This window comes from Egretta garzetta, unplaced genomic scaffold (assembly GCF_000687185.1).
Source record: "Egretta garzetta isolate BGI_Z169 unplaced genomic scaffold, ASM68718v1 scaffold210, whole genome shotgun sequence".
Taxonomy (NCBI): Eukaryota; Metazoa; Chordata; class Aves; order Pelecaniformes; family Ardeidae; genus Egretta; species Egretta garzetta.
The window spans coordinates 850,330-876,208 of record NW_009258218.1 but is presented as its reverse complement, the minus strand read 5'-3'; the positions used below and the strand labels follow the sequence as shown (position 1 = coordinate 876,208).

The 25,879-nt window shown below is 35.6% G+C and overlaps 1 protein-coding gene across 7 annotated transcripts in view; it reads left to right on the top strand.

Moving 5' to 3' along the window:
- The window catches only part of LOC104135121 (diacylglycerol kinase beta), a 324,024-nt gene that overhangs the window by 56,881 nt on the left and 241,264 nt on the right, over positions 1-25,879 (top strand). For all 7 annotated transcript variants that reach the window (XM_035903305.1, XM_035903197.1, XM_035903424.1 and 4 more), the window contains 7 exons: positions 1,980-2,120; positions 7,586-7,635; positions 8,846-8,920; positions 9,461-9,580; positions 20,027-20,144; positions 22,891-22,979; positions 23,061-23,177. In XM_035903305.1, the coding sequence (XP_035759198.1) occupies positions 1,980-2,120; positions 7,586-7,635; positions 8,846-8,920; positions 9,461-9,580; positions 20,027-20,144; positions 22,891-22,979; positions 23,061-23,177 (710 nt within the window). The remainder of the gene's footprint in view (positions 1-1,979; positions 2,121-7,585; positions 7,636-8,845; positions 8,921-9,460; positions 9,581-20,026; positions 20,145-22,890; positions 22,980-23,060; positions 23,178-25,879) is intronic.

The following is a 25,879-nucleotide window of genomic DNA, read 5'->3' as shown; positions in this document are numbered from 1 at the left end:
ATGTATTTAGTGGAATACCAGGACTGTGTGATAAATTGTTATATCCAAAGCACATTCAGAGAGACAATTCAGTTCACCTCATGCAAGAATTATTTGTGCTTGAAAATACACCGTTCATATTGTAATTCAATTGCATGGGATTTAAACTAGATGTTCCATCTTTATAATTTGTAGCATTTAAAGGGAAAAGTGTGCATTGGTACATTTTGATGTGCAGATGAAAATTACAGAAATCTTTGTTTTAGGATATTTAGTAATTTTTAAATGTTACCAATAGTGAAAAAACCTGACCATACCAGGAAATAAATTTGTCAGAAACATTTGACATTCTTCTGGAAAATTGAAAGGTACAAGAGAGCTAGAGAAGATCACAAGGAAAGTAGCAGGGTTCATAAATATCTCTGATATGTGTCTGTTTTTTACTTAGTGTCTCTTGGTCCACTCATGTCTGTTTATAAACTGTATTTTCAGTTAAGGTGTCTGAAGAGAGATGGAAACAGATGCCAGGTAAGCAGCAGCACTGTCAGTCCAACTGTAAGTCAGCATATTGCAGCCACCCTCTCTCACCTCTGGTTAAGAAGGTTAAGAAGAATTTTAACCTGTACCTTGCAGCTGATGATAAGCTAAAAGATACCTTAAAATTTGTATGCCTTTTCATTTGGATTTCAGGACTGTACATTTTTGAGACGAGTTAGCCCAGGTTTTATAGTACTCTTTATTCTGTGCATAAAATTCACATAAGACTGCAATGTGAACTATTTGTGTAAACTGTGTGATAGAAGCTAGCATCTTAATTGATTAACATTTTATAATGTCTTAATTTTAAGGGCACTTAACTGACACACAAGCTCATGTAGTAGAACATTGTCCTATTAAATATGTTTATTAATTTAAATATTTAATTTCAGTGTTTATTATCAGCCTGAAAAATGTCTTCAGATTGTAATGAAGTTTTTCAAGATAAAAACAAGGGGCGGGGTGGGGGGAAACCCCACCAGAATTCTGTTTCCATTCGCTACAGTAATTAACTTGTCCAGGACAACTGGATGAGAGAAGTTATGTGTGCAATGACGAATATGTTCTGAATTAGTTAGAAAATATTTCAGAACAGTAAATCCTTTGTAAAGTTTCATCTTCAACATCACTAAAGTCAGTGAGAAATGTAAAAAACTTGTAAAGAAAGTTTTATTACTGCTTTCTCTGTGTTCTCCTGTCCTTCCCCTTTTTTTTCCTCTTTGTATTGGTCCTGCAGATTCCAGTAATATGATCAGGACTGGGCATATTAATGTTCTCTAGAAACAGAAAGTTTGGCAATGTTGAAACTTGTATTCCAAGTGGTACACTGGAACTGCTCTTGATCATAATGTTTGAGCAATTATTATGACTACTATTTAAATTCTATGTTTATTTTCATAGTAGTCTGTGGCCCAGGCCTCCATGTTTTAAATACATGTTGCTCTGACACACACCTGCCTGTGTTTTTGGGAATACTACACCACTGGGTATTGTCAGAGTTTTCTTTGACACTAAAACTTCTTCAATTAGTGTAGCTGATGTCAATCTATGAGTTAGATGAAGCTTCTACAAACTCCAGGAAGTATATGCAGCATTGGTCAGGGATTGTTTTAATACTTAAACTAACATGGAATGTAGTAGAATAAAAATATTCACCAATTTTTTTGTTGTCAAATGACATCAGATCAACACAAATTTTAAAAAGGGTTATGCCAGTCCCATAATTGATTTTTTTCCAATAGTTTGCTTTATCCATATAATATTTTAAAACCTTACTACTGTTCTAATTCTGCCTTTGCTGGATAAACTATGAACATGAATTCTTTAAAACTTCACATTTATATTTAAATTAAGAAGTCATCTGAGATTCACATAAAACAGAGATGCACGTATGCAAGAGTTATGTTTTAATTTTCTGCTTATATCGTATGTTAAGAGTAACAAAGGCTATGTGTTATTTCCAGGTCTGAGACTTAACAAAGGTACCTCTACATCCCGACCTCCTACTCCTGCCAATTTACATGTACCAGACATGATCCAGCTGAAAGATATTGTTTGCTATTTGTCACTGCTAGAAAGAGGAAGACCTGAAGACAAGCTAGAATGTATGTTCTTTTTTTTAAGTTAATTTTATATATTTATTACAACAAATTGTCAAAAACTCTGTTTCTAAATTTTCTGAGTTGAAGACTGATTTTTGGGTAGATGCATTATAAAAATATGGTTCTACATGACCATTATTGCAGAAATGGTCTTTTATTCTTGCTAATAGTATCCATCTGATGAGATTTTAACTGAATTCTTTTTATCTAGCACATGCTAAAATGGGAAGTAAGGATCATACATTCTGCAGTTAAAATAACCCTTTCTCTGCTGCCATCTCTTGATTAGTATCAGATCTGAGAAAAACAAACTAAATACACTGAGGGTGCTTAGAGATACATGAAAGTGGTGAATAGTCTGCAGAAAGCAAGCTAATTCAAACAAGGATTAGTTGTTAATATAGGCCATGGGTTCTATAATATTAGTGAATACAGAAGAGCCAAGAATGATCCAAGTCTGTACCGCTGTTGGGAATGAGTGTTTGACACTGGAAGTTAGAAATTACTTGATTTTTTTATTTTTTTATTTTTTTTTAATTAGGGGCTTGATTCATTAAAGCTCAACACCTCTACCTGTTTGAAAAGTAACTGAGAGTTTGATCTGTGAATCAAAGGGAAAAAAAAAAAGTGTTTTCCCATTCTGGAAAACTGGCTTCTAAAATTCCATATAGATAAACAGTCAATCTATAAAAGAACCATGGGATCGGACTCTAATACTGTATGTAAATACTCAATATGATAGTAAATGCAAACAATAGGCTGCTTCTGCCAGAATGAGAAATTCATTACAAGGTTAGATGACTGTATGTTGATGAAGCATCTTGATGTTTCATTGCCTGTAGTTAGCTTACAATGACTGCTTTGCAAGATCACAGATACCTTTGCCTCAGCAGACTATAAGGAATCATCCCCAAATTTGGTAATACCAGTTTGGTATCATACGATTAGAATATGAGGATGTATGTGTAAATATGCATTCAGAACATGAGCACAGGAAAACTAAGATCCTAGGGTTGAATTCAACTAACAGTATAATAACTGTTTTATGGCAGTGAGTTATGCAAGTCTTGTCAGAGCTCTTCAGAGCACAAAGCATAGCATGAAATGGAGATCAGTTGCCTCCCCTGCTGTCAGGAATTGGTACAGTGAAAAGGGGGAGAGACAGAGGAGCAGGTGATGATTTTAGTGTAGGAGGATATTCCATGAACTTCATACAACAGGAACTGCACAGGCAAAAGACTACAAATGATCTATATGATTTAGGAGCGAGAGAGCCTGATCTAATAAACATACAGTACTTACATGTTTTGTATATTCAAGATCATTTGCATTTACTACATATAATTAAGGACATGGTTATTATATAGGTTTATTTTCTACTTTGTTATACAGAGTTGAAACATACCACTTGTTGCCACTTTTTAATGTCTAAATTTTGGCATATACTGTATCATTAGTGTGCAGAATTCCCTGTTGATTTTAGTTGAATTGTGCTTATAAATTAATGGTACAACTTAACCCTTTGACATAATTTTATAGCAGTAGGTCTTGCTATAGAAGTAGTAATGACAGTAAAGACTGTCATTATAAATTAGTAGCGGTGGAGTGGAAAAAAAAAAAGGATGGCTTATTCTGGAGTTGCCAACATTAATATTAATACTGATCTCAAAACATGATTTTTTTTTTCTGTTGACATAATATGTAAACACTCTGAATCATAGCTGAGTGTTTAGAACTTGACTCATGGCAAACAAAACATGGACGTGGTGCTTTCAAATAAAATCTGATGCAAGCTGGAGGATTTTTTAAGACAAAATACACTAAGAGGAAATAGTGTTTAGGTTTTGGATCTATATGATCTGTGGATTTTCATAATGTACAAATACTCCAGCAGATAAATGGATTCTTTAACCTATTAACAGCGTATTTCTAGAGGTCTGTGACCTCACTTGTTTGACATGCTCAGCATATCTATAACTTGTAAACTGTATAGGGACTATACAGAGATATAAAGAATATCCCAAACTTTCCTGGCAGAGATACACTGGAAGAATTTAAGTTCTGTTTCAAAGGTCATATTGCAAATAGTTCAAGGTGTATATGCATTGTTAAGTACCTTCATGCCCTGTGGTTCAACCTGTAGACTTGAAACCATTTTCTGTTCTCCATGTTGTTTTCACATAGAATCATAGAACAGTTTGGGTTGGAAGGGACCTTTAAAGGTCATCTAGTCCAACCCCCCTGCAGTGAGCAGGGACATCTTCAACGTGTACCAAGCTTTGCTTGCTGGTGTCCAAACTGTGATTCTTGAATGTGTAAGAAAGACCCCTTGTAAATATGCAGGGTACTTCCTAAGAACTGAACAGAGGTGTTTCATAGCTCAACCTTTCTTCCTTTAATGACCTCAACAGCAGAAGTTATTTTAGCTCACAATTACACGAGGCTTTATCAGCACAAGCCATTCCTGAATTAGTATGATGTGTTTTTTATAAAAGTGTCGTATAACCACAGATGCCAGACATATGTCTTGTGAAACTGTTCAGAGAAATGCCAGGAGGCAGTATGAAGGGCATTAGACATATGGAGGAAACATATGACTTCCACAGGTACATAGCTCTACAAACGGAATACGCTTATAAGTGCTCAAACTTCTCTCCGCTATTATGAACAGAAACTCAAAAAAAAGGATTATGAGCTGTGGAGGGGTTTTTTGCCAGTTCCTCTTATCAAGACTCTCTCCAGGTTATTCTGTTTCTGTTCTTTTCATACCAACAGAAGTTTCAAGAATGCCACATTGTTCTTTTGCATTTTTGCAGTAATATGATTAGTTATAGTCTGTCTTTTTCCTATGCTATACAGTTCTTGGACACTCAGGGTTCTGTGGAGAGTGACAAACCTTACATTTTTCGAAGTCCATGTGCTGGTGAAAATAGAAAGTACCTTCAGCGCTTGTTTGTGCATGTGTTTTTGAGAATGAATTCCCTAATTTCTTCTCAAAAGAATATAATTTTGAACTTTTGGAACTTCTGGGTTACCACCTTTTCTCATATGCAAGATCAGAAGTCCAGAGGTTTCAGGTGAAAGTATAGCAGTACAGTAACTGATCTCATCTTGGTAATTTTATTTTAATACATTTTTAATTATTTACAAAAGGTATGCAGTCTACTAATAGAAATTGAGTGGCCAAGTCAGTGCTATCAGGTAGGGGGAAGGGAAAAGAAATATGAAAGATTGTCTTGGGTTCTGTAGTTTGCATCAGAACTTTTGTTCAGTTGTTTTTATCATTTTGTTGTTGTTTTTTTTATGCTAGAATGTGTTAAATCAGCAAGGGTATGAATAGAAAAGAGATTGCATGCCACACCAGTAGCATAGTTTTTCAGAGTCTAGCCAAGACACAGATTGAGCCTTTTCACTACCCAATACATATGTAATTGGAGAGACTGTTTGCTACAAAGGTGAAACACTTATAATTATGCTAATGTCTGTTTTTAAATGACTGATTAAAACTACTGATTCATGTTATAAGAAAAAAAAAGTTGTAAGCATTACTTCTCTGGAGTGGGTAAAGATCAGGGAGATGCTGAAACTTGCTTTCGTGATAACTGTAGAACATTCTTTCAACCAGTGCATTACAGTCACAGGAGAGGAGGAAGGAGAACCACATGATTTGAACTTTATCACTGAGTGATTCAGTGATTAACCCCTATGGAAACTGTGAATGTTTAGTCGTACCTTTGCCAGATAATATTAGCTGCTGTGCTTTGAGCAGCTTTGGTAAAAAGTGTACTAGCAGGGGCAGTGCCAATCTCTGGTGGCTTTTAGCATTAACTGTTGTTTTACACTGAAACATTTCTGCAGTGTAATTCACATGCGATTAAAGATATTTCTATAGGTTTTCTTAGCTTATAACTAATGAATAATGGACCTGTGTAGCTTGAAACATGTACTACAGTAAATATCTTCAATCTTATATTACAGCTCTTAACAGTGGTGCGATGTAGTGGCAAAAATTGCTGAAGTGGTAGAGATGCATAGTACGTACTTTTTTTCCCCGCAGTTAGGTGAACAACTTGGGAATAAGGTGAGGGATGTAAGGGAAGCAAACCAATCCATATAACAGTTAAATATGTTTTGCCGTAAGTCAAAAGCAATCAAATTCTTTCTGAACTTGAAATTCTTAGCAATTAGAAATTACTCTCACTTCTCATTATATTGTTTCCTGAAAACTGTGGTAAGCTTTGCTTCCAGAATTTATTGGACTGTAACAGCAGTTGCTGTGGATTCAATGTGGTGGGATTGTTCACTGTTGAACAGGTCATAGTGATGTTTCCAAAGTCATCTGGTAAGAGAGTTTTTAAGCAGATTGCTTGTTTTTTGGTTTCCAAAGTCATCTGGTAAGAGAGTTTTTAAGCAGATTGCTTGTTTTTTGCTATCAGTCAAGGCATCACTGTGTCCTGGAACCACCTGTACATGGGCTGTCTTATTCCTTAGAAAATAGACCTAGGGGGAAAAAATAACAAGAGGATGATGTTTAGATTTCAGAGCTCTAACAAACTGTCCAGAAAGTAGGGACAAAGAGTGAGGTTTTCATAGGCTTTTGGTTTTCATTTTCAGCCTTTTAACAGTAATCTTACCAAAGCTTCAGGCTTCGTTGTACTCTGCAGTCTGATGCAGTATATGATTAGCTGAGTAAGCTGCTTTGAAATGTCTTGGTAATGGTGGACATACCTGCTCTTGTGGCTGGAATCAAGCAATGATACAAACTTGAAAGTATATATTCTTTCTGGATATTGTCAAAATGCATCTATTCTTGTCTGGGTAGCTCCCCAAAATGTTTGGAATACATTTCCAAATTGATGAAGCAAGCCTGGTCCTTGGAGGAGTCATGCCGGCAGTCTGTGAGGAATGTTTATTTGTTTTATTTGGCTGCAAATAATAATCCTCTATTTCATTTCATCAGTCAGAAAGCATTTCTAAAGCAATATCACTATTGAGTAGTCATAGCTGCAATGAAGGGAGTAAAATAGCATTGTAAGTTAAGCAAGCTTATCAACATTTGCCTGACCAGTTGTGTGTCATCCTATGTTTGGTGAGATGACAGAGAAGGGCCTTTTGGTGGTACTCACCATGAACACAGATCACCTCTAGAAGGAACCAGAATTAAGTTCACAGACCAAATTAGCTGTTGGAGTGATTATGTGGAAAAGGTGCAATTGCAGTGTCCTGCTAATACGTCTTGTTGGAGGCACTGTGGCAGGGTAGTCGCTGAGTGAACCTCTCACATGATACGAAGTGTTTGGTGGGTCTACAGTTACTGTGATCATTAAAGGAAAATGTTAATGTTTGTCCTTTCTTTGAAACTCGGGTTTGTTTGGTTTGTGTTTTGGTTTTGTTTGGGTTTTTTTTAATGAAATAATGTTGTTACTATGTTTTCTAACTGAGTTTCCTTCTCTTTGTTTCCTTTTTAGTTATGTTTCGCTTATATGATACAGATGGGAATGGATACCTGGATAGTTCGGTAATTTTATTTATGTATTTTAATGCATTGTAAAGAATATGTCATAATGGCATATGTATACAAAACTACATTAATCCAAATCAAGTTTAGATTTACCCTATATTAATAGAAGCAGTATAAACTATAATCAATAACATGTCACCCATTATGAAAGTGACTCCTGAGTTTTCTTTTCCATTAAGCTGCTGCTTGCACAACTGTATAAATTTTCAAATGCTGACACTGCTATCTTGGAGTCCTATTCTGTAGTCTTCTTATTTTTAATCATATTACTGTAGGGGCCACATTAATATGATTCCTAAAATTCTAGTATGCTGCTGGGAGATGTGTATGAAGTTTGTAAAGATTTTCTTAAAAGGGGAAAGTGTGAGAGTCACACGCTGGATATATGTGGAGAGATGTCAGAACTTCCATGTTCTTACTAAGAATGGAGGAACTATATTAAAGACAAAGTTTTGAGGAGTAGCCCAACCAAATGTTTGAAGGAAAATCAGGGATATAGCAACAATTAAAAAATGTAACTATTTTTTTTTCCGTTAGCTAACAGAAAGAAGCATTTTATTGGCAGCTTTCTTTTTTCTTCCCTTCTTCTTTTGAGTCTCCCTGAAGTAAGACAGCATAGAGTGCGTTGGTAAAGAAAAGGAGGTGATTCCCATAAGTGACAGGGGAATAGGGAAGCTATGTTATATAGAGGTATAAAGTAAATCCTGTATCCTGGTTTTAGGCAGTACAAAATATGAATTAGATAACTAGTGCATAATAAATACACATGAGAATTCAGAATGGTTCTAGATAAGCATTTGAGCATCCATCCACTTAATGCCTTACTTCCATTACAAAGTTGTGAATTGCTGTCAAAAAATAGTTTGTTAGAGTGCTGGAATTTAAAGGATCTTAAATCATTATATCACAGGGTGGACTTCAGATCATGAAATCAATACTCGAATGTTTAGCTGGGGAAGGAAAAATCCTTTAACTTGTGGGGCTGTCATTCACCTCCCTGTATGCTTTACAGTCCATGCCTGATGTTTTGCTAGTGAAGTGGATTCACTTAAGAGTGCACAGCTTCTGGTGTAAAGGACATTTCATTAGGAACATCGATGGAACAGTGTCACTGAATGCAATATGTTTGAATTATAAGTTGCTTGCAGTAGAATTTGTCTTTATAATATTGCATTAAGTATTATCGTTCTTTTTTGTTCATCTGTAGGAGCTGGAAAACATCATTGCTCAAATGATGCATGTTGCAGAATACCTTGAATGGGATGTTACTGAACTGAGCCCAGTAAGTATCCATTTTATCACAAGTTTTTAATGCTGCTGGAGATAGCATTTAGTCATTTTGTGATACTTCATGTCAATATGTGATTCTATATATTAGTAAGATAGAAATAATAATAGTCTGTTCTCCACTATGACACTGTCAATTAGCACTTTTACGAGTCTTTTTCTGATTAAATCTGGTCTGTGAAACATTCTTGCTACAGTTTAAGGCTTTTCTTCAGTGCATGTAGTAATTAAAATTTATAACATGACTGGTTTGTTTGAAAATTTCTTAAAAGTACATCTCTTATTTGCATTGTACATAGTAAGTACACAAGGGGACACGACTTGGTTTGGGTACCTTAGGTGATAATAAAATGTAAATAGGAATGTGACACCATCTTCTGAACTGTTGGTACTCATTTTACTACAGGTGCCGTACAAATAATATTTTCCTTACTTTTTGCATGTGGATGAGGGAATTGGAGATCTGCATGTGTTCTAACAGGAAGTTGCTATATTAGAATATGGAATTTATGAGATTTTTCATTAAACTGTGTAGATCCTTCATGAAATGATGGAAGAAATTGATTATGATCATGATGGTACTGTTTCTCTGGAAGAGTGGATCCAAGGAGGAATGACAACAATCCCGCTCTTGGTCCTCCTTGGGTTAGAGAATGTAAGTATTAACATAAGGTTAGTTTCTCTGTGGCTTTTCATTGCTTTTCTTTACTATGGCTGAATAACATGCAAAGAACAGGAGTGTGTCTTCAAAGTATGTTACCACGTTTGAAGTAATGCCAAATGAGCTGGCTCTGGCTCTGGAAGCTTTAAAAAGCTGATTAATTTGTCCTGTTAACAGCATATTGTTAATTCGTAGCTGCAGTAGTATCTGTTAAGAATGTTTTACCATCCATGTGTATGTTACAGCTGGCTTGGAGCAGTGTCTAGGCTTCTCAGTATGGTGCTGTGTTGTGTGGTGTAACCATACTGAGTTACAGAACAATATAGGTTGGAAGGAACTTCTGGAGATCATCTGGTCCAGCCTTTTATTAAAGGCAAGTCTGCAGACTGAGTAATCCAGGGCCCTGTCAAGCCCAGTCCTGAATAATTCCAGTGAGGTGGATTCCATCAGTTCTGTGGGTAACCTCTCCCAGTGTTAATTGGTCTCAAGAGAATGAGCTTTTTTCTTACGCGCCGATGGAATTTCTTCTGTAGCAATTATTGCCCATTGGCTCTTGTCTTGTCAGGATACATTCCTGTGAAGATAGTTCTTCCATCTCTGTAACTACCTTAATAAACTGTACTAAGTAGCAATACCAAAGAGAACACTTACACCAAAGGATAGAGTATTTTGAAAGAAGAGCTTATGTTCTATACATTTACAACTTCACATAAAAGATAAGACAGATGTAATATTATCAATATTATACCAGTTCAACGCAGCTGTTTTAACTCTGGCATGTTGCCAGTGCCACCTGCTGTCCTGTATTAGAGCTAATTTTGAGCACATGTATCTTAGCATATGTTTCAAATGTTTTTCTGTTATTTGAGAGAAAACATTTATTGAATTTTTTTCTGAAGTCTTTTTCAGATATCGATGTGAAAATAATAAATATTTATTTTCCCCATATACTGCTACAGCCTGAACTAAACTAGACTGCTGTAGTTGCTCTGCAGTATTTTACTTGCACAAAGAATGGTCAGACTGAGACTTTTAGACATGCAACAAAACAGTGTGTTTAGCAGAAGATCTAAAATTCTTGCAAAATCTTATTAATCAAATTACCAACTAAATATGTATCCTATATTGAGGAAAACTTTCAGTACATTTGGATCACTGTAAGTACTAATTCCCTAATTCAATATGTGTGACTGAGTAACAAAGATGTTAAATTACTTCCCTGTCATCAAACAACAGATCTTTATCAGGCTGAATTCCATTATTTCCACAGAATTACTATAAATAAAGGGCAGCAAATGCTCTCAAGCAATCAGTATAGCAGATAACTGATAGCCATTTTCAGTACAGATTTTTCTTTTCTGACAGGTAATGCAGATGTTCTGAGAGTATTTTTCAGTGTCTACACATCATTATTTCTAAATTTAAAACTCCTTAAATTCCTTGATAAAGTAATGCAGATCCTTCTGTAGAGGTTTATTTTCATATTAAAGGAAAATCTAGTAGAAAGAAGCTATGTAAATATGTTATCAGACATTTTATCTTTTTGAGTATTTTTACTAGTTATTAGATAATTTATTTTGCTGTGCTTAGCTTTACTACGGAAATAACATGTGAACAGTGATCAAATTTCTGTAGTCTGCTATCAGCACGGCTCAGTGTTTCTGTCATCAGGAGTATTCCCAGTACTTTGTGTTGAAGAGACATAAAGGTACAGTTGTGAAAAAAATATTATAATGGTATGCAAAATTTCTTTTTGATCAATAAACAGTTATATTAGTTGAAAGTTGGAGTAAAATGGATGGGGTGGCGTTTAATGCTTTTAAAATATTTTCATGTACTGTGAATGAAACCCATTACCTACAGACCTGTACAAGCTGATTTTCTAGTCATTTACTAATGATTTACTCGGAAATGATGCCATCCTCTAAAAGGGCTCCCATTTTTCTTTTCATGTTGATTTCTTAAACCATTCACATAACATGTAGAGAAAAGGCAGATTTTTAAATTTTCCATCAAACCAGCAAAAAGTTACTGCTTCTGTTTGTATACTGTTCTAAATGATCAACTCTAAGTGTATTTTAGGACATTGAAAAGTTAAATCAAGAAAGTTAAAACTCTAATGCCTGTCCATTGTTATTTTGTGTAAACTGATAGCATGATTTTGATGGCTTTACAGTATCTAATGCATTGCCCAAGCTCTTCATTCCAGTGCATCATTCCCATTAGTGGAATGCTGTGGGGTTTTTTGTTATTGGGTTTTGGTTTTTTTTTTTCACACACTGCTGTTCTGTTATACTTTGCAAACCCAGCCCAGGACTCTGCTTTTTGGCTCTCTTTCTCTCTCCTTTTAGTTACGATAGTAAAAAGGAAGGTAAGAGTCTTTTGGACTCATTAATCAAATAATAAAGTTCCGATATCGTAAAATTTTCTCTAGGCCGATTAGTGTGTGAAAATGAAGGTCACAACTTACTGGCTTATGCTACTTAGACATGTCCAGGTAGTCTCAACATGTTGAAAATAAGCCAAAAAAACCCCAAACCCAAACTAACCAAACAATTCTCTCACCATCTTTTAACTTCAGCCAACTATTCTTTTGCTCTATGCTGAACTCGGACAATGATGAAATTTTACATCCAAGAGATCAATTTCAGAGCTTGTCAAGTATGATGGTGACAAAGAATTGTCACTGTAGTTTATTTAAAAAAAAAAAAAAAAAGTGAAGTCTTTAATTTGTTTTGGGTTGGGGTCCATTTACTTACTGTAATATACTTAACTCTTGTACAAGATTCTCAGCTGGTGTAGTTTGTGTAATTTGTTATGGTAATATAAGTAAATCTATGATAATTTATTTCAGCTGAAGATTTGTCATAGTACCTTCAGAATCCAGCTGCATTGTTTGTACTTAATCTTTAGTTTCCATTAAGAGCTATATAAAAAGGTCAGATAGCACGTCAGAGTTTTATATTACATTTAAAGGCTTTCAATCAGTTTTTATTACGTACTATATTAGATGCTTTAGTTACAATAATTGAAAAAAATCCGACCAGCATTTAAGTGAAATATGGAACTATATTATACAAAAATAAAAGAATAAACAAGTTCGTGTTTATAAAGAATGTGATTTAGGTAGCCTAGTCTCTCACAGGTTTGTGGGCTTTGCCCTCTGACTTCATCAGTAATCCCCTTCTGAAAGAGACAGGAGTATTAGGTGGTTATTACAAATATTAGCCAACCAGCTGTTGCCAGGTTAAAAGAAGTAACAAGGAAATCTGCCCGACTTTCCTTCTGATCTCTCTCTATCTGCCTTCTCCCCATCTGCCCTTTTTCTAGACTTCCACTTTTCTAGTGGCCTCTCAAATTTACTTGAGTTCAAATTAATTTAAATGTTGCAGGAGCATAGAATCCTAGAATCGCTCAGGTTGGAAAAGACACTTGAGTTCATCAAGTCCAACCATTAACCTCTAACCCTGCCATTCCACCACTAAACCATGTCCCTAAGTGCCACATCTACACCTCTTTTAAATACCCCCAGGGATGGGGACTCAACCACTTCCCTGAGCAGCCTGTTCCAATGTTTGACAACCCTTCCTGTGAAGAAATTTTTCCTAATATCCAATCTAAACCTCCCCTGGTGCAGCTTGAGGCCATTTCCTCTTGTCCTATCTCTTGTTACTTGGGAAAAGAGACTGGCCCCCACCTCACTACAACCTCATTTCAGGTAGTTGTAGAGAGCAATAAGATCTCCCCTCAGCCTCCTTTTTTTCCAGGCTAAACAACCCGAGTTCTCTCAGCTGCTCCTTGTAAGACTTGTGCTCCAGACCCCTCACCAGCTTTTTTGCTCTCCTCTGGACATGTTCTAGCAAGGCAACGTCTTTCCTGTAGTGATGGGCCCAAAACTGAATACATCCCTACTCCTGCTGGCCACACTATTTCTGACACAAGCCAGGATGCTGTTGGCCTTCTTGGCCACCTGGGCACACTGCTGGCTCATGTCCAGCTGGCTGTCAACCAGTACCCCCAGGCCCTTTTCCACCAGGCAGCTTTCCAGCCACTCTTCCCCAAGCCTGCAGCATTGCATGGGGTGGTTGTGACCCAAGTGCAGGACCCAGCACTTGGCCTTGTTAAACCTCATACAGTTGGCCCTGGCCCATTGATCTACCCTGTCTAGATCCCTCTGCAGAGCATGGAGATAAAGGGACAAAGAGCATAAATAAATCTCATTTCTCTAGGAAATCAACCTAAATATCCCATTTATTTTCTCTTAATGCTTTCTGTTTCCTCTTAAAAGTTGAGTTTAGAGTTGCTGTGAAGGTAGAACTTAAAAATACAGAGGATTTTATCTCTGCAAATGTTCCAGGATAGAAACAATGTATTCTTATTTTGGTGCTTTTCAAGGCAATTGGTGTGCTAAACTAACAATTTCAGTACAAGATAAGGAATTTATAGAAGAACTTAATTGGCTCTTATTCTGTAGAGGTGCTGTGATACACATATTGTTTGGAAATTTGTTTTGCAAGAAAAGACCTTGGAATTGTATGCATGTATAATCTGTTTGTACTTGCATGACTACACTTTTTCCACTTAGCAGTGGTTGAATATGTTCTGTACCACACCTACTGAAATCTTTAAGACCCATAATTCTTACTCTGAGGTTTAGTTGTGCCAGTCCCATGGAAGTTGTTCCAAGAAATTCTCTCATGAAAAGTGAGAATTTAATGAAAAAAAAAAAAAAATAGGTAACCATAGAGGAAATTGTTATTTATGTGGTGCAGTTCTTAAATAATAAATATATGAGGTAGAGTTTTTTGCTGAGTGTCACACTTCAGTCTGCAATTTTTAAAGACCTAATCAATTTTCCAAATCTATTTTTGCTTCTTAAGGCAATAGTTTGTTTGTCTCCCATCGAAACACAGATTGGATAGAGATGTCCCTGCATTATTCTATGCAACATTCTATGATTCTATGATTCTATGATTCCTTCTGGCTGATAATTACACTTCTGGGAAGCGGACTATCACATACTAGTGACCACTGGGCTATTTATTCAACTCCTCCACAGTACAAACCTTCAAAGTTTCTGACCTTTTTATTTCATTCTGAGTTTAGTGGATGAACTTTGTCAGTGAAGTTTGAGAGTTACCCCATTGACTCTCCTAGCATTGCTTAAAATGTCCTTTGTAATCTAGGCACAAAAAGCTGCTTAATGATGGTTTGCTCCTATAGGGTTTTGTCAGCCGTGAACATTGTACTCTGCTCTTTGCTAGGAGGTCCTCACTTGTACAATATTATTCCACCCTGTTCTGACAAAAGCACTTGATTTATCTTCTAAAGTAATTCCATGGCCGATATTTTGGTCTCACTTCTCTTGTAACGGATCATTACTACCATCTCTGTCAGTGATTATACAAAAAGTAGATATAAAGCGCAAGTTCAGAAGCGCTAGTGTTTTAAAAAAACCCTGTGGTTTAGGAGTGGAAAGTATTTTATTCCCTCTTCACTGGCCACTAGATGTCACAGTTGCACTGTATCAGGTACTGCACAGTTGCTGAAAAGCTGCCCTAAGGTGAGTGAGAAATTGAACCACAGTAAATGCTTTGCAAAGTCATCAGTAATCTGAATGCAGGCCACTATGCCTTTCTTTTAAGTCACCAATTGTGTTTTTCAACCCATTTCACCTTTTAAATCAAGGTGAATCTCGATGTGACAAACACATTTGTGTTGAAGTATGAGATACTCTTACACTATGACACTCAAAGAATTTAAAAGGTAACTCTTATTTAACCTTTTTGATTAAGTATGGGATGGAATACTCGAGTATGAATCCACACTTGGGAAATACTTCTTACAGTGCATATTACACTATTGTTGGCTTTTTTTTTGAGCTCTGAGTATGTGAAAGTGGATCCAACCTGGGGACTTGCAAACATTTGCCAGTCTGACGTGGGATCTGTTGCACCATGAGGAATCCCTCTCAGGCTGAAGTCTGAAATGACTGTTTAATACCTAGGCTGTTTCATAGAGCTGTATTTCTTTCATTCAGCGAAGAATGAGGGCAATTTGGCCTTTTATTGTCCCCAGTGGTATTTTTAAAAGCCCTGTCTGAAGTCTGTCAGGTGAGTTTTTTTAAAATGCTGAAGTGCCGATGAGCCATATGCTATTTCCATATGTACAGAAGGCAAAACGAAGCCCCTGCTAGAAGAAGCTGTAGCTTACCCTCTTTGTGCCAGTTCCTTACCAGCTGGAAAGCAGATTCACCCTAAGTAATAACGGGAGCTATTTTATCAGTATCATTTCACAGCATTGCCAGCAGAGGGGGTAATGTTAACACTTTGTGAGACTTCATAGAGCAGGAGCTGCTAAAAAAAAAGTGCGTATCTCTTTTCTTGACAGTGCTGTCTACTTCTATGCTGTGCTAGCTCCCACTTCTTTGCAGAAAGTTTGCAAAAACCTTTCCTTACTACAATTCTGCTTTCCCTTTTGCCTGCAGGTTGGTAAAAGCCCAGGAGAAGTCAGGAGTAACTCTAACCTGTTCTGTGTATAAGGTGTAAAATAAATGGTATTTCATGCAGGTGTACAAATTTACCTTTATTTAAAATGTAATTTCTGCAGCATTTCAGTCTCTGCGGATGACAGGTGACTACTGATTTAGGGACAGGAAAACTTCGTAGTGTGGTTAATTATGAAGCTTGTTTAAACAAATTAATTTCCCCTCCTGTGCTCCCTTTTCTATGCTGTCATTTTTTCATGTGCCTATTAATGCTTAAGCATTTCTGGATGATCAGGATAGTACACTAGTAAGCATGTGGACAAAGGCTGGGGAAGTGATTTTTTTTGTTGTTGTTTTTGGGTTTTTTTCCCCTCAAGCACACACAGACACACACACAAAATATCTCTGAAATTAGAAGTGAGGAGCCCTCCCAAATAGCATGTGTCTTGAATGAGGTTACTCCCTCTCCAGTCAAACCAGAATAGACTTAGAACCCCCTCTCCCCAAACCAAATTGAACAAAAAAACCCCTGACATATATTCTTTGCTGAGAGCCACCAAAGGAATATAGAATTTAACTGCATTTGTATTAAAAGGAGGTTCTGCGTGGTTTAATGGGCATTCTTCTCATCTTCCCACGAACTGACCAATGCCCGAAGATCAGTCATAAAAATGTCTTCAAGTCATGTAAATATGTTTAAAATAAATGAAAACAAAATAGCAGTAGGCAGTGAAAGAATAACTTAGCAGACTCACTAACATCCTTCTCCCTTGGTTGCTTGTCATTGACTCTTCTCACAGAAAAGATTGAGCATGCTGGTATTTCAGACACTCTGGCTATTATAAGAGGGGATACTTGCTAGGATGAAAATTTATCAGTGATTTCATTGCCTTTTTAAAGTCTCAGAATCTTGAGTTTTGTGCATGAAACCTGAAGATGTCTTTGGCTACCTTTATTTACAAATATCTAAAAAGCTGAAGTAAGTTAATATTAAACCAGATTAGGGATGTGTAGCTAAATTCTGTGACTGCAAAAAAATTCCCACTAATTCTAAGGCTGGCTTTTTCATGGTTGGCTTGCTTTTTAAAGTCAGGTCCTTTCGGCAATCAAATCTGTGGTAGAAGGGTCAGGACCATAAGATAAGAGAACCGTTTTTAACAAAATAAATGTTGCTATTGTCATTATGTGCTAAAGTCTGTATATGGCATATGGAGGCTTAATTTTCAGTGATGTATAATGAAGCGAGGAAGAGATTTTTACTGTACCTGCCCTGCTTTGAGATCTTCTTAATGACTATTTGTTTTTAAACTCTTTCACAGGATATGGAATCAAAATGAGTGAATGTCAGTAAACGCACTGATGTGTCAGAATTGTGGATTTTATTCATACTTAAAGACTTGCATTGAGGGGGCTTTGTTTCACATTATGTCTTTTTTTTTTTTCTTGGCAGTGTTTTAAAAAGTTATGTGCATGCATAATCATATGCAGCGCTTTATTGCTTATTTTTGGCAGTGCACAAGAGCAAAAATTTAATTTGCTATTTTCCAAAAGTGCATTGTGTTTATGTAATGGATTTGCATCAGTTGCAGTCTGTAACACAGTTAAGTGTTTTAATTGGCAGAACACCCACATCAAGACTTGTTTGTTTTTCTGATAAGGAAAATGCCAACTAAGTTAGTCCATATGTTCTGTTCAAATAAGAAACGACATATTCACATGCAATGGCCATTCTTTAAAAATAAAATTAAAATGAAAAAGTAACACAAAACTAATGTGGAAGAGGGGCAAGTTTATGCATAATTATGAATTTTTGTTAATTTTCAGAAATAGCGAATATTTTGCTGAGGACAGGTGGTCAGCTTGCACTATCTGTTGGTGACCTGAGTAATGTTAAAATGAACGTGTACATTGTTTACTGTTTTTTCTCAGATTTATGTGGTCTTTATTGTCTAGTGAATAATTGTCTACTTGCAGAAGACTTGAAACTCACATACTATATTGTAGTTTAACAATACTTTAAAAAATGTGTGGAATGTGATAGTAAGATGGAAAGAAAAATAGAAGTTACAGAGCTCCATTTAATTGAATACATCCTCTTCAGCTGCCAGTCATGAAGGAGCTTGACAGGCTTCTAGGGCTCCACAGCTGCAGAATCTATTTCTGCTTCTTCAGGGGAAATTGGAAAACTTCCACACTCTTTGCCAGCCTGAGAATCCCACATTAGGCATCTGCTCTGCTCTTTCTACAGAAAGGGGACCCTGACATTGCCCAGCTGTCAGAGATGGCATTTGAACTGCTGATAATATCGGGGGAACTCCACGTAGGCTCTGATCCTGATATCTCAATAGAGAAAAAATATTCCATCTGTCTTCAGATCCTTTTGTTTCTAGGTAATTTGTAGAAATTATTCAAAGTTGTGTTCTGGCTAGGACCTGGCTTTGAACCAAATATTCTTAATTTCTTGGAGTGCTGATTTTCCTTCAGGATTCTCACCCTCCCCCCCCAAGGATGAAGAAGTCTTCATCTTTGACTTGTCGTTAATGGCTATCTCTTAGAGTAGAGCAATACTAATTTTTGAGGACATAACTCATGCAGTATATACTAATATAGGACAAAACTGAATTTTTATTAAAATTTATGTCCACTGACTTACTGATTGACTGTCCTTATCAATGAAAACCATCATATTATTGAAGATCTAGTCAGGAATATTGTATATACATGATAACAAGTTTGATGTGAGAAATCAGAAACTGCATGAGAACCAGCTGTTGATGTGGCTTCCAAGAACCAGAGGTTGATGTGGCTTTCTTTAGCTATGTGACAATTTCTTTTTGGTAATGAAAAGACCAAGAACACTATTGTGTTTCAGTAATAGACAATGAAGAATCAAACTAGTGCAGACCATTTCCAGCTGATAGATGTTAACTGCCTTTTTTCCATTGGATGTTATATTTGGTAAAAAAATAAATAAAATAAATTGTAAAAATAGAGTGATATTACATTAGGTTAATCTAATTTATTTTTTTTAACCAAAACCTCTGATGATTGTAAAAAGGAAAAAGTCTGGCCACACTTGCCAAGAAACCTGGAATTTACAGAATCAATTTAACATCTGTACCAAACACCCATAACTTTAAAAACCTTCTAATAACAGTGAGGTTTCATAATGATTCCATTAAGAAGGCAGAGGAGAATTGTGCAACTGAAAGCTTACTTTCGTAAATATAAATGATTTGATAATATTTTAGTTGTATGCATGAGTTACAGTGGGTCCCTGAGTTGTAAGTGCTGATCAGTTATCAGTCTATTCATGCAAGATTTGAGTATAGTGCTACAGTTAACTGAAAAATGTGGGCTTAAATGTACGGAATTCAGTTTTTGGAGAAGAGGTACAGGATATTAATCTCACCCTTAAATACTTGCTTCTTGATAGACTATCGGCAGTAGATTAACATAAATGAAAGCTGGCAGTAGGTATTATTGTGTTGTGGTTAGATTTCCCACTTCACATATGTTGATATATGTCCCTAATTCTAAGGGTCGTTAAGAATATCTCTGCAGTTTTAAAAAATCCTTTCTATTGTTCGTTTGGGGGAGTTTTACCATCTAACCTGCAGCACCTTTATTTTGTCTAGAACAAATTGTAGTTAGTTTTAATACTACTTGTAATCCAGTATTAGCCTAGCATTGTGTTGAAGTGGTGACAGCAGCATGGTGTTTTTTCTGAGTCATTTTTGAAATACATGGGTGTCTGTGGGCTTCTGAAGAATTTTTTATTATATCATTGCCTGTGTATTTAGAATGATTATACTGTGATCTGGTGCAGAGTATTAAACAAAGTAACAGCTTGTCTTTTACATTCTTGAGTCAATCTCCAATTTTTATTGGCACTTATATATTTCATTGTTTATTTTATTAAGTGAAATCTGTTTCTTTTATGTCCTGTGCAGAATGTGAAAGATGATGGGCAGCATGTATGGAGACTGAAACACTTTAACAAGCCTGCCTACTGCAATCTTTGTTTGAACATGCTAATCGGAGTAGGCAAGCAAGGTCTCTGCTGTTCTTGTGAGTATAAGCATTTCAGTGTCCATTTGCATACATGTCTGTTTCTAGAAATGTTGCTCTTGCTGCATAACAAAGAACTAGTAGCTTCCCAATACAAAATCATTTCCAGTACAATGGTGTCTCCCCCTTTGTCTCCTATGTTTGAGTGTTCAAGGTTCCATTTTTAATTTTTCAGGATATTGGGCTTTCAAAGCTGTTGTTTCAAGTAGTTTTCTATATTATAATCGCTCTCAATGTTAGTTCCCTATGGAGTCTGCCTCTTTTCTCTTAGCAAGTATCATGCTTAAGTTTCAACATTATAAATTTTTTTATTCCTTTTTTGTATCTAATAATAATTATTCATATTGTTTAACATGTATCAACTTGACTAGCGTCTAAGTCCCATATTTGTTTATTCAAATTTTGCACAGAATTCTTGTTTTGTTAGTTGTGAAGGTCAAAATCCCAGTTTCCCAGAAATCAAATTTCTGTAACACTTCTGAAGTTTTGTGTGCTTACTTGGTTTGTAATCGTAGATCTCAGTCTTGCCATCCTTTCACATATTAACTGATTATAGATTTTAAGGTAATGGAACACAGAAAAACTATTGCATCTAAATTGACCTTCATTAGAATATTAAATGCAGTTACTACCGTTCAATTCCTTGAGTTATATCTATGTATCTTCTAATAATCTGTGTTTGACCTGCATCTTTGAAAACAAATCTTGCCAAAAGATACCTCGTCTCTGCTTGAATGTTTCAAGAGATGGATGATCCATATCTTTCTTTTGTGGTGTGTTCCAATGATTAATCATCTTTTTTTAAGACCTATTTTCTGATTTGAATATATCTGGTAGACGGTTCCAGTGATTCGTTCGTGTTATGCCCTGCTCCATTAGATTAATGAGTTCTTTAGTACCCACTGTATTCTCCTCATGATGGTATCAAGTCACCTTTCATTGTTCTTTTTGATAAATTAATCAGTTTCTTAGTGTAACTCACTTTCTCCATTTTTGGTATGAAAGATAGCCCATCACAGCTGATCAGGACCTTTCTGCCTGTACAGTTGTATTGATTTAATTTGAGATTAGTCTGAATAAATGAGGGGTTTGGAATCGACCATTTCTCTCTTCTCTGTGGGCCACAGATCTCCTTAAAACATAATTCAGATCTAAGTCCTCCACCTAATGTTTTTTCACATCATATAATTTCATTCACAATACTATGGAAGGAGAGAGATACATTTATTAAAATTCAAACAAATAGAAAGTGCGTAACTTCAATTTAATATATGCTGATGACAGTAACTGGAAAAAAAAATATATATAAATATATATATCTATAAAATGCTGAATTGACTATTAGATCTTGAAATCTTACATTCTATAATATTCTTTGATTCTTCCTTGTGGGGAAATATAATATCCCTGTGTGTTTGAAAGAGAAAATTCTATTGGGCAAATAATGTAGATCATCATCTTCAGTAGTTACCAGAAGTGTGTAGATGAGTTATATAGAGTAAACTGCGCCAAAAAGAACAGCCTTACAGGAGCTGTAATTTTCTCTGCTGCAATGTACCTCTTTAAAATTTATTTATTACTGTGCTCGGCATTTATGTGGTGAGAACAATGGTCCCAGATTATCTGAAGAACATCCACTTGCTCCTTTCAATTACTTCATGCGGCCAAGGGCATGAGTCTACTTACAAAACTATTACACTATTTCCTTATCTCGCTAAAGGTTCGTCTACAATATATTTTCAAAGCATTGCTATAGATTTCATTATTTGCATTTTAGATTGTGTGGGAGGAAAAAAAAAAAGGAAACTGCAGGGGGCCTCACCATCCCTCCATGGTCCAATCAACAATGTTACTCCCTGCAGTTTGTCTGATTAATGGCTGCACCTCCCACTGGGTTTGTGTAATAGGTGCAAGCAAGGTGTTTAGAAGTACTTTGTGCTTAATTGCTCTTGAGGTCAAAAGCGTGAGACATATACCATGCAGGGAGAAATTCATTCTCAGTTTTTAATAGTTGACTCTATTGAATGCAGGTATAAGCTGTAGCATTATTTCCTCATCTAGGCACGGTTGTATAGTTGAAGTCAGGAGAGCTTTGCATTGTAGCCTGACATTTGTATGTTTTCCAAATGCAGCTAGTGTCTTTACAGACCTGGTCAATGATAGTAGTTACCCAAAACTGGTGTGCAGGGGCTAGGAAAAAAAGCTTCTCAGGAGTTGGTATTGGGAAAGTAAGAGTTAAAGTTGGGGTGATTACATGGAATGCATGAAAACAATTGCTATCTGAAAATGGACTAATCAGCCATTTAAGATTTATAAATCAATAGAAGGAATGACATAAATTCATTGGCTTTTATTTTTGTGCTTGCCAGCTGCTCTCATGCCTATAGTTTGTAAAATATAGATTTCTTTCTACTAGCAAATGACACCAAACCATTTGGCAGTCATCAATTTGTCTTTAATATATTTGTCATTTGGGAATTATTGTGAAAAAAAATTAGTGAGCTCTGATTTAATTAAGCATTTCCTGTTATGCAATGATAGTGTATTCTTGGATTTCTCACTTGCATAATATTTCCTGTTCTAATTGCCCTTTTGTATTCCATGGAAAAAGCAGTCTAGTTTGAGTTTTCATTGACTGATTGGATTGATTATATGGAGATGGCATGCTGGTAACGTTACTTGTTTCATAAAAATGTAGTCAGAAACACCATTGCCTCAACATCTATTAATGTGTTTCTTTTTTCAGTTTGCAAGTATACAGTCCATGAACGCTGTGTCTCAAGAGCTCCCGCATCTTGCATCAAAACATACGTGAAGTCCAAAAAGAATACTGATGTAAGTTTGGGGCAGCATTAACTTTGCCATGCATCTGTTAATCCACTACCTCTATGTATATCCACACTTTTTTTTTTGCAGGTAATGCACCATTTCTGGGTAGAAGGAAATTGTCCAACAAAATGCGATAAGTGTCACAAAACTATAAAATGTTACCAAGGTTTGACTGGACTTCACTGTGTTTGGTGTCAGATCACAGTAAGTATACTATAGTAGAACCTTTGGCACAGGTCAGAGAGTCAAAAATCCACATATCTTTTTTATAGCCTCATAGTACAAAAATTCTCATTCAGTTTTATCATCAGGAATGGTTAGTGTGTGTTTAAGAAACAGCATATGCAGAATATTCATAGGAGTCCTTAATTGTTGCAAGCAAATATACTTAAAGGTGTACTCTGCTTTAAGACAATATGCAAATGGAAATAATATATGTCATTCTAAAGAGCAGAATTCCCAATCTACATTACAGAAAGATTATAAAAGAGTTTGCAGTACTGGGGAAAGTCAAGGTCACTGTGACAATAGGGCAAAATCCTAATTTGTGGTGTACTGACAGGCAAATGAAATTGAGGACATCTGGTAGGATACAGTGATTTCAAGTGTCTGGGAATAATACCAGAGACATCTTGATAATATACGAATCTGTGCACCAAGTCTAATATATGATGACATTCAAGGAACACTGCCCTTATAAGTGAGATCTTCATGCTAGAAGGAGCAATGCCAGTATTTCTGTTCCTAGCCAGGGCAGGATTTAAATCTAAATGGGGAGAGATTCAGCCTTCTTATAGGATTTTTGCTTTTTTGCTGATATCATTATTATTATTGTTATTGTTATGGAACAGCAGTTGTTTGTTCAGTGTTTTAAATAATAATATGAGACTGAAGCATTAGTGAATGTTTGTTTTCAACATACAAGTTTGGATGTTTTATGACATATTTTCTTAACACAAGAATACAAAATACGAAACATGATCAGAGAAAATAGATCCAGGATACTTTCAGTGATAAGCTGTTATGATTACTTAAAACCCAATATTTTAGAAGAAAGCAAATATGTAGTCCAGATTGCTGTCAAAATTTGGATAATTCATGTAGAGAGTAAAACACCCAATCCAAAATTTTTGCATGCAGATAATTAAATTTAGGGAATGGCTATCTGTGTTTAGATAGGTAAATTAGAGTGTTTGGCTCTAGATCTAGAAGTGTTTACATCTGTATAATAGGAGTATATCGTTCAAGAAATACACATTATGTAAGGCTCCCTGTTAAATTTATAGGAAGCTGCAAACTCTGTAGCTCCTCAGAAAAAATATTTTCCCATTATTTTATGTGAGTCTGGACCAGATTTGTAAAGGCCTTTTACTTCTTGAAGATACACGTCAAGATTTAGAGGACTTCCATAAGAATGATGTTCACTGAGGAAACACTGAGGAATGATCTTTCATTGAAATCACTGTGAAGGAAGAGGCTAAATTCTTTTGAAAACATTAGGTGCTTGTGTGCATATTTAAATGCTTAAATAGCCATCAAAATTCCGATTAAAAATTGGCTTATTTTTTTGACAGCCAAAATTGAAAATGTTGGCGCTGAGGTTTACAGTTTTTCAATTGTATTTCCATCAGTAATTTAAAGATTTTTATTTTCTGTAAAAGTAATATTGTGTTTTCAAAATAACTACTAATCTTTTAATTTCATTTTTATGGCTCCAGGTGTAAATTAGACACATAAGTGAAAAATTAGTATTTTTTAAAAGTTTTGAAAATACTGCAAATTATTTATTTTTCTATGTACTACTATTCTCTTTTCCTGCAATTCTGTGTATTCTATGTATTCTATTGCAATAACTTTATTTGCTAATAGTAATAACAGTGTTTTAAATTTCTAACAGATAATTGATTTTTTAATAGATATTCTGAAGTTATGTAATTATCATCAGATCCTTCATACGCTCTTAGGGCTTGCTGCTGACATATTTTTGTAATATAAGAAGATGCTAGTTATTATGTAACTAATTCTGAACCTCTTTCATACATTTGAAATCTCTCTCCTTCTTACAACTTAGTAGGGTCACTTCTAATGTCAAATAACTGAATCAAATCCCCAAATTTAAAGATGTTTTTCACTAAGGAGGCTTGTTTGTTACACTGAGTTGTCAGCCAGGCCCATGATTCCCTCTTCCATATACTCTGTAGTTCTCTACCCTAGTCTTGTAAAAGTTTTTTTCCTCATTTTTTTTCCAGCAAATACGTTTTTTTCCTACTTTCCAGGCATCTGGTTGTGAGGGAGGCAATATTCTAAATGAGCTAGGTTTGGGGTAAGGGAATTTTGGGGAAATGTATTTAAAATCATCTAGAACATTTTTTTTTTTTGAGAAGAGATGCATTTTATTTTATTTCATTGTGTCAAAATGTTACTTTAATGAAAGCTACGTGTCTTCTACCATTTCTGTTGTCTGCTATGCACCAATTCTGTTGTCAAAGATCAGCAGAGACTAATAAGAAGATTAAGCTATTTTTTACATAGATAAGTTTGCATGCCACCGAGTAGCAAAGCTGCTAATTACCACTGAATGTGTGAAGATACTTCTATTTGATGTAACATGGCCTGGTGTGCATTAATTATGGTACAAGTAGCCTTACCACTGAGGCAGAGAATTAGCATGACAAATGATTTAGATTACAGGGCTACCAAAATACCCTCACAATAAGGCTTTAATACTCAGAGTAAATCGAAACTCGTTAGACTTTTATTTTCTGTTGCTAAGTAACTGCCTGAAAAGGTAACTTTGCAGTATAAATGAATATGGACAAGGCTAATATTAGGTGCCATTCAGTTCAAAATTCAGAAATGTTACGTCAACATTAACTGTACCAGATAAGTTTATGAAAACCATATTA